This window comes from Garra rufa, chromosome 15 (assembly GCF_049309525.1).
Source record: "Garra rufa chromosome 15, GarRuf1.0, whole genome shotgun sequence".
NCBI lineage: Eukaryota > Metazoa > Chordata > Actinopteri > Cypriniformes > Cyprinidae > Garra > Garra rufa.
In genome coordinates, this window is record NC_133375.1 from 30,512,757 (window position 1) to 30,522,672 (window position 9,916).

At 33.4% G+C, this 9,916-nt stretch overlaps 1 protein-coding gene across 1 annotated transcript in view; it reads right to left on the reverse strand.

The window, feature by feature from the left end:
* Positions 1-7,407, reverse strand: part of mier3b (mesoderm induction early response 1, family member 3 b) — a 12,287-nt gene extending 4,880 nt beyond the window's left edge. The window contains exons 1-12 of the mRNA XM_073818760.1: positions 7,393-7,407; positions 6,638-6,662; positions 5,332-5,477; positions 5,075-5,209; positions 4,870-4,993; positions 4,501-4,574; positions 3,342-3,420; positions 2,883-3,028; positions 2,683-2,764; positions 2,502-2,596; positions 1,222-1,349; positions 986-1,137 (exon numbers count right to left, since the gene is read on the reverse strand). Of these exons, the coding sequence (XP_073674861.1) occupies positions 986-1,137; positions 1,222-1,349; positions 2,502-2,596; positions 2,683-2,764; positions 2,883-3,028; positions 3,342-3,420; positions 4,501-4,574; positions 4,870-4,993; positions 5,075-5,209; positions 5,332-5,477; positions 6,638-6,662; positions 7,393-7,401 (1,195 nt within the window). The 5' untranslated portion in view covers positions 7,402-7,407. The remainder of the gene's footprint in view (positions 1-985; positions 1,138-1,221; positions 1,350-2,501; positions 2,597-2,682; positions 2,765-2,882; positions 3,029-3,341; positions 3,421-4,500; positions 4,575-4,869; positions 4,994-5,074; positions 5,210-5,331; positions 5,478-6,637; positions 6,663-7,392) is intronic.
* Positions 7,408-9,916: the final 2,509 nt, after the last annotated feature.

Consider the following 9,916-nt stretch of genomic DNA (forward strand, 5'->3'; position numbering starts at 1 on the left):
ATACACTTTTTGTCATACCGCCCAGACCTACTTCAACACGTTGGCTCCCACTGCAGTCCACTATATGGAGAAAAATCTCCATGTAGTCTCTTCACATTGGAAGTGTTTTCCTCAAAAACCTTAATTTCTTAATATTTTGGCTGACATGGGTGTAAGTAAATTATCAGGAAATTTTTATTCTGGAAGTGAACTAATCCTTTAAATGTTTAATTTTTTTAATCGGAATTTAGATTAAATTAAGTGAGTTAAATGAATAGTTCCCCAAAAATGAACATTTGTTAAAAATTTACTCCGGCCATGACGATGTTTGTTTCTTCTGCTGATCCTCTACAGTAAATAGGTGCCACCAAAATGTGAGTTTAAACAGCTAATAAAAACATTAGGATAATCCAACTCTTCTTCTCCCTTAAAGGTGAAAGTGCCACTTTATATTTCAGCCTAGAATCGCTGACACAACCTTTAACAAGTCCATTCTTTGTCCTCTCACATTAAAAATACACCAACATTTGTTTGTTTTGGACTGTTTTCACTTGTAAAGGATGCTCGATCTGTGCACACTTCTTTCCTGATTCAGTCGAGATGGCTAGAAAACACTATTATAACAAAAGGACTCATTTGGTTAAAAACATAATGGATTTGTTTCTTACAAACAGATTTTCACAGAGTTGTGTGGATTACTTGTGAATTGTTGTGATGCTTTTATCAGCTGTTTGGCACCAATTCACTCTGATGGCACCAATTCACTGCAGAGGATCTGTTGTTGAACAAATGATGTAATGCTAAATTTCTCATCTACATCTTAGATGACCTGAGGGTGAGTACATTTGTCAGCAGATTTTCCTAATTTTTTTGAGTGAATGATTTCTTTAACTTCCAAAGAAATTCATCCAAATTCAAACCATGGTTTTAAGTGATTAATTCAAAGAAGCAGTTCATAAGAATACATTTCTTCCTGAATCTAGACTAGGGTGGCAGCAGAGCTCACCTGTGAGATCACTGGCAGTGATGGAGTTAAGCAGTCCGAGCTGTTGCTCTGCCGATGCCTCCATTCGCCCCCCTGCTCCAGCTGAACACACCGATGATGAGCTGTCCACCGCCAGACCCTCCGCCTCATCCACCAGCCTGTCCATCAGGTCTCTGAAGAGCAAGCCAACAGAGTTTAACCTAATACTTTAATTTAAACACATCCAGAAGCATCAACAATCATATCCCAGTACTTACGTCACACCCGGGTAACAACTATACTTCTTTTTGCCGAAACGGTTCTGCTGAGCAAAGTAATCAAAACGTTCTGACTTCTTCCACATGTAATAAAAAGCCACACATTCTGCTACAGTCCGTGTCTGAACCTGAAAAGAAAAGAAGAAAGAAGCAATGAGGACACAAAGTCGCAAAATAAAGGAGATAAAAGTGAAGTGTGTACTTTTAAACTTTTTATACATGAACAAATCCTAAAAAAAAAGTCACTGTTTCCACACTTATGTTAAGTTGTAAAACTGTTTTAAAGAATGATAAGAAAAAAAGTATGTTGAGCAGCAAATCAGAATATTAGAAGGATTTCTGAAGGATCATATGACACTGATGATTGGAGTAATGGCTGCTGAAAATTGAAGTGCCATCATAGATATAAAATATGTTTTAAAATATTAAAATAGAAAACAGCTCTTTTAAATTGCAATCAAATAAATGCAGCCTCAGTCAGACTTGAATAAAAATTTAATAGCAGTGTAGATGGCAACAAAAAATACTTACTTCCAGTTAATGAACCAGTGTCCGTTTTGACAGCAAATTTTGACTGAAGTGTTAGTCATAGTCTTTTGACTAAAATGCCAATTAGTTGTAGTCAGCTGAATGTGTTTTAGTTTTAGTCGACTAAATATCATGTTTTTAGTTGACTAAATCTAGAGTAGATTTAGCCGGCTAAAATCTAATGGGTTTAGTTACAGTGTAAAGCATTTCTCTAAAATGACCAAACTCATTGTAAAAGTTTGATATTAAGGTTTATCATGACAGACTTAACTGCTGTGACATGCAACATGCCTTTAAATTAAAATCAAATGAAACCACTTCTCATAAAGAAACAAAAACATTTTCTTTTCAATGAGATACTAATGGTTATATAGGCTAATTATGCATTCTTTACTTGTTTACAACCTTCTTCATTCTTTCAAGCAGACATATTTATATAAATACACTTAGATTAATTTTTATTAGCGCTACTAAAGTGACTTAGTCAAGAGCTGTGAGTGATTTTCTCTCTTTTGTTGCTTGATTAACATCAATGCTGTCCCTTTAAAAATAAATGCACGGATACAACGTACTGATACACGTACAATATTCTCAGCTCTTTACGTTGAACTAAGATGTAACCGAGAACATAGTTTTTGTCATTCAAAACAAATTTTGTTATAGTCTCATTTTCGTCTGTGAAAAATGTTGTTGATGAAAATTATATGTCAGCAAAATTAACACTAATGAACCCAGTGAAAAAGACAACTTGCCTTGTGTTTCTGAATAAGATGGAAGTTTTTCTCATAAATCTGCAGCGCATGTTCAAAGTTCCTACATTCATCCTCTGACCACGGTGGGGATTCTTCTATCAAAACGACATAAAGAGGAGTGAACATTTGTGCTATTACAGGTACAAAAGATTTCAAGCTGGTCATGTACAGAACAGCCTACCTTTCGAAGTCTTCACATTACTGCGGTATCGCGTCAGTGCCTCACGGGTGTCATAATTACATTTCAAAAGCTCAAACAAGGCCTAGAAAGGAGGTCATAGAAAAAAAAATGCAATTAAAACCATAGCGGCAGATCTCACACGGGCAAAAGATTTCCACATTAATTATATCAATTAAAGAGAGTATTTAGAGAGCACAGACCTGTTCGTTATCTCGTATGTGTTCGGGTGTGGAATTTTCTGTGCTGTCATCTGAGGACTGTGACAGCGCTTCTCTGAGGTAGTCTTTCACTTTATACTCTGACAGCACGTCAGGACACCACAGCAGCTGATCTTCCTCTTCGTACACTTTAAACAACACATTTAATATGGTCATTTACAGTGATCAGAATTGTTGAAAAGTTATGCTAAGTAGGGCTGTGCAATATATCGAACGATATTGTGAGGCGCGTTTAGTCAATGAAGCCGGTGCTTTGATTAGTAGTAAATCTCCATCACGTCTCTGTGTATCAATTGCCGCTCCAGCGGAACCTGAGCGGAACGCACGTGATGGAGATTTACTACTAATCAAAGCACCGGCTTCATTGACTAAACGCGCCTCACAATATCGTTCGATATATTGCACAGCCCTAATGCTAAGCAATTTTAATACAACACTCACCTTTTTCATCATCATCATCATTATAGTGGCTGAAGCCCATTGGAACATCTGCTTGATACTGAGATCCGACCATTATTTCCTGTGTTGTAGAGCAAAAACAATTAATAAAAGACTTAAATAAAAATGAATTTAAAAAAATAAAATTTTAATAATAGTACTGTTTTACTTAGTTTTGAGCAAATAAATGCAATCTTGTTGAGCATAAGAGACAAAATATAATCTTATCAACCAACCAAATGTTTGAACAGTAATGTATTTGAAAAATAAATAATTAAGTCTTTTCTGCTCATCAAGGCTGTTTATTTTATTAAAAATATTATTGCAGTTTAAAATAGCAGTTTTCTATTTGAATATACTTTAAAATAGAATTAATTCTTGTGATGAAAAGCTGAATTTTCAGCATCATTACTCCAGTCTTCAGTGTCAGTGCCCTTTAGAAATCCTTCTAATATGTTGATTTGTTCTCAATGTTGGAAACAGTTGTGCTGCTTAATATTTGTATATTTTTTTGAACCTGTGATACTTTTTTCAGGATTATTTGATGAATAAAACGTTTAAAATGAACAGCATTTATTTAAAATAGAATTTTTTTTGTAACAACACACTACCCAAAATCTGGGTCAGTTTTTTCGTTCTTTTTTTTTTTTTTTGAAGAAGAAGAAATTAATACTTTTATTTAGCAAGGATGTGTTAAATTGATAAAAAGTGATAGTAAAGACTTTCATTGTTAGAAAAGATTTCTATTTTAAATAAAGCCTGTTCTTTTTAACTTTTTATTCATCATAGAATGCTGAAAAAGTATCGCAGGTTCCAAAAAAATATTAGGCAGCACAACTGTTTTCAACACTGACAATAAATCAGCATATTAAAATGATTACTGAAGGATCATGTACCACTGAAGAATGGAGTAATTCAGCTTTGCATCACAAAAATAAATCACATATTTTAAGGTATATTTAAATAGAAAACCACTATTTTAAATTGCAATAAAATTACAGTTTTTTTCTGTATTTTTAAACAAACAATCACAGCCTTGATGAGCAGAAAAAACTTATATATAAAAAAAAACATTAAAATCTTACTGATCCCAAACTTTTGAAAGGTGTGTGTGTGTGTGTGTGTGTGTGTGTGTGTGTGTGTGTGTGTGTTGGAAACTAACCTTTCTAGAATCTTCACTGCTTACACCGTCCTCCTCCCCCTCAGATTCTTTATCACCATCATATGTTGCGTTGGCTAGAAAAAAAAAAACATTTAGTTCATTAACTATACTTGCATATACCTTTAAAAACGACAAAAATACGCTTGAATGGGTTATATTAAAGTTACTTTACAAATTACATTACTTTTTTCCTGGAGTTTACTGCAAAAAAGGTAAATACAAATATAATGATCACTTTTCACATTTCACGTGGAAATATGTTTTCTATGTTGGATAAGTTTATAATAAATTAAAATGATTAAACTATAAAACACCTCCAAAATTCAGAAAGGTAACATGAAACTTGACTAGTGTAATGATTAAGCTTACATCGGAGTGTTCTAGGGAAGAAGTCTGTGGCCTCGTGGGAGGTAACAGAAGGGGTCAGGTCATCAGCAGATGACTGGGTCTCCTCCTCATAATCTCCTGACAGAAGATCTTTCGCTATCTCCTCCTGCAACAGACACCGTTAGTGATTCCATCTTATGACTTTTGACAATTTTCTCTGGCACAGATACAAAATCATGTAAATTACCTTATCCAGGGTCATGTCGGGCAGATCATCAGCAAGTTCAACAGAGGAACTGTCCATGCTAGATCCTGCCCCCGTACTGACTGACGCTTCGTAACGATACATAGCCAACAACTCCTCGATCGGCATGTTCCCCTCCTATCCATGTTAAAAAAAAAGGAAATGTGTCACAAAGCAGAAATATGGCCCTTATTATCCAGAGATTGCAACACAATACAGTTTTTAATGAAAAAAAGTGGATTGTTATGAATGCACGTTACCCTCTCCAGGTCTGACAATTCTGCTCTGAAATTCTTCTCTCCCTCTAAAAGTTCTTCTTCCTCCAAAGTTCTCTCATCGTCATACTCATGAATCAACATCTCAGCTGTTGGATCAAAGTCGTGATCCTCTGAGGACAAAGAGCCAACTGGGGGGGGGGATGAATGAACTGATTTTAGTACAACATTAGGTGGAACATGATGGAAATTATGCATTAAATTAATAGCATTTTTAATACATTCTTGAGTAAATATTGTGTAAAAATAAAACATTTTATTGTATATAATAACATTTTAGTTTTTGGGCAGTAAGGTTTTTTTTTTTTTGTTTTTTTTAAGAAGTCTCTTCTGCTCACCAAGCCTGTGTTTATGTGCTCTAAAGTACAGCAAAAACAGCAAAATATTAAAATATTTTTTACTATTTAAAATAACTGTTTTTTATTTTTACATATTTTAAAAAGTAATTTATTATTGTGATTTCAAAGCTGAATTTTTAGCATAATTACTTCAGTCACATGATCCTTCAGAAATCATTCTAATATTCTGATTTGCTGCTCAAAAACTTTTATTATTATTATTATTATTATGTTAAAAACAGCCATGTAGATTTTTTTTTTCAGGTTTCTTTGATGAATAGAAAGTTCAGAAAAACAGCATTTATCTGAACTAGAAGTCTTTTGTAACATTATAAATGTCTTTATCATCACTTTTGATCAATTTAAAGCATCCTTGCTAAACAAAAGTATTAATTTCTATAATTTATTTAAAAAAAAAAAAAAAATTATACTGACTCCAAGCTTTTGAATGGTATAGTGTATAATGTTACAAAAGCTTTTTATTTCAGATAAACACTGATCTTTGGATCCTTCTATTCATTGAAGAATCCTAAAAAAACATACTCAACTGACTTATTGATAATAATAATAATAATAAATGTTTCTTGAACAGCAAATCAGCATATTAAAATGATTTCTGAAGATTCACGTTTTTGATCAAATAAATAAATAACATGTTAAAATATATTCAAATAGAAAGCAGTTATTTAAATAATAAAAATATTTCACAATATTTCTGGTTTTGCTGTATTTTTTGGATCAAATAAATGCAGGCTTGGTAAGCAGAAGAGACTTCTTTAATAAACATTAAAAATCTTACTGTTCAAAAACTTTTGACTAGTAGTGTATCTTGCCCTCTGGACAGCAGTATTGGCTATTGAAGAAATACATTTTGATCCACTATTACTTGCAATACTACTAACAAAATAATAAGTATAATTAAAATACACTAAAAAATATAAAGTAAGGCCTACCAGGGCTCGAACTCCCAAAGGAAGCCTGTGAAGACAGATGTAAAGAAAGAAGATAGAAAAATAAATATATTGTATTAAATTATGCAAAATACATCACAATTCAATGATCAGTCATAGAAAACGTATGAAACCCAATGAATATTCAATTGTACATCGTTTGCGTGCAAACATTTAAAGTAAAACGTATGACAGTAAATGTACATCAATGTAAATACAATCATGTCCGAGTTTGTATAAAAATTAATAACGCTTAACTACTTAATAATTAAATAAAAATACACTTATTAATGACACAAACCAAACAGCCATCATCTCTATACGGATGCTGTCATCCTCTCTAAACACTGCAAAATCCCATCGACTCACAGCATAAACAAACCTTTCATGCAAGTTATAATCAAAATGCATTCGCACAATATATAAAACACGATTAAGCCTTAAAAAACAATACAATGCCTAATGAAAACGATGTTTATATCGAGTAATGTATCAATTACAGACGACGATTTCTTGTTTGTTTTTTTCCTGTGAGCTAACGGGGATGAGATTCAGAGGCCTCTCCGATCCTGATAGATCACTCTTCATTTAAACCGGTTTTGCCGTCGTCGTTTTTACACAATTATTACTATGAACCCCGGCGTATATATATCAAGCTCTACTTTACACATATATATTAACGAAAGCCACCGCTGTTATAGTAAATCGTTAAAGAGATGGATTTAAAATCGAATACTTTTTCCAGCTATCCAGCTTACCTCCGCCATATTGGTGTCTTTGGCCTCATAGGTTGGCTGTGCTGCAGTACCCGGATGTGTACAGGGAGCCAATGATAGACGCAGAAGTTTTGGCACACTTTTTAAATAGGTTTACCGCAAACCGGGTTTTAGATTTAGGCTGTTCATAGACCTCACAGTGGTCTGAAATGAGTTATACTTAATAATTAGCTTTGTCATTTACACATTTATATACAGGCCTACGTTTGTCACATACACATTCTTGTGCTTTCTGCAAGACTGTTATAAAATATTAAGTAGGCTTCGGAAACAATTAGTTATATTTCTAAGTTCCGAAGAACTCATCATGTTTGTCAAATCAGCAGTATTGCAATAGTACATTTACAGTTGAGGTCAAAGTTTACATACACCTTGCAGAATCTAAAAAATGTTAATTATTTTACTAAAACAAACTGCATGTTGTTTTTTATTTAGTACCGACCTAAATAAGAAACTTAACATAAAAGACGTTTACATATAATCCACAAAAGAAAATAGTAGTTACATTTATAAAAATTACCTTGTTCAAAAACTACTTTGATTCTAAATACTGTGTTGTTACCTGAATGATCCACAGCTGTGTGTGTTTTTTTTAATAATAGTTATTCATGAGTCCTTGTCAAAACTTTTTGCATTTGAAGATCAGGGTAAATTTGACTTATTTTATCTTCTGGAAACATGTAAGTATCTTCTGTAGCTTCTAAAGGGCTGTACAAAATTAAATATATGTATATATATTTAGGCAAAATAAGAAAAATGTAGGCTACTCATCTTCATTCTATTCAAATGTTTACGGCCTTGGCTCTTAATGCATTGTTTTTTTTCTTTGGAAGCATCAGTGAGCATTTGAACCTTCTGTAATAGTTGCATATGAGTCTCTCAGTTGTCCTCAGTGTGAAAAGATGGATCCCAAAATCATACAGTCATTGTTGGAAAGGTTTCAAATAAAACAAAAATGCTGAAAAAAACAAAGAATGTGTGGAACCTGAAGAATTTTTCGGAAGAACGGCGAGCAGTTTAACTGTTCAGGACAAACAAGGAACTCATGAACAACTAAACTAAACAAAAATGAAACATGAAACATAAAATCACTAAACAAAAAAACAGCTCATTCAGGTAACAAGACAGTATTAAGAACCAAGTTTATATAAACTTTTGAACGGGGTCATTTTTGTAAATTCAACTATTATTTTCTCTTGTGAACTATGTGTAAACATCTTTAATGTGAAATATCTTATTCAGGTCAGTACTAAATAAAAAAATATGTTCTGAGAACATTTTGCTAATGCTCCCATTAAATTACAAAAACATTATTTCTGAATGTTCTCTGAACATTCACAATATCCAGGTTTTTAAATGTTTTAAACACGTTTTTCTTGGTTATGAAAACATCAAGCAACCTTTTCATTTGATAATTTTGCAAACATTATGGGAACGTTTAGACACTTTAGACCAGGGGTCCCCAAACTTTTTTTCTGAGAGGGCCACATAATTTTTCTTTCTTTAATGGGGGGCCGGGTCGGTTTATAAAAGAAAATACCATGGGCCGGACTGACTACTAGTATTATTATTATTTTATTATGATTTTACATGTATTTACTCTACCTTTTAATGCTAGAATAGTTTATTTTGTTATGCACCACACAGATAAATGATCATTTCTTTTCAAAAGATATACAGGTGCATCTCAATAAATTAGAATGTCATGAAAAAAATAATTTATTTCAATTTTCAACTCAAATTGTGAAACTTGTGTATTAAATAAATTTAATGCACACAGGCTGAAGTAGTTTAAGTCTTTGTGATGATTTGGCTCACAATTAACAAAAACTTAAACAAAACAAACTTTAAAAAATTAACAAAAACCCACCAATTCACTATCTCAACAAATTAGAATATGGTGACATGCTATTCAGATTATCAACACAAAACACCTGCAAAGGTTTCCTGAGCCGTCAAAATGGTCTCTCAGTTTGGTTCACTAGGCTACACATTCATGGGGAAGACTGCTGATCTGACAGTTGTCCAGAAGACAATCATTAACACCCTTCACAAGGAGGGTAAGCCACAAACATCCATGGCCAAAGAAGCTGGCTGTTCACAAAGTGCTGTATCCAAGCATATTAGCAGAAAGTTGAGTTGAAGGAAAAAGTATAGAAGAAAAAGATGTACAACCAACCAAGAGAACCACAGCCTAGAGAGGCTTGTCAAGCAAAAGCAATTCAAGCATTTTTTTAATCACACGTTAAACTCTGCCTTCATCATTTTCAGCGCTTTCACAGACTTTTCAACTGGGAATGGGGGCACTGGTTTCTCAGCTGAAAAATTCTGGGTAACTGGGAGATGAGTGAAGTCTTGCTTTTGCACCTGTCCCACAAGCAGTGCTAGTTTCACCTCAAATGCTATTGAGTCATTTTGTCATCGCTCTGAATTTTCTAGCTGGCTCACGCATCACCTGTTCGATTGTGATGACACATTATGTTGAATTTACCATTCAGTTGGTGAA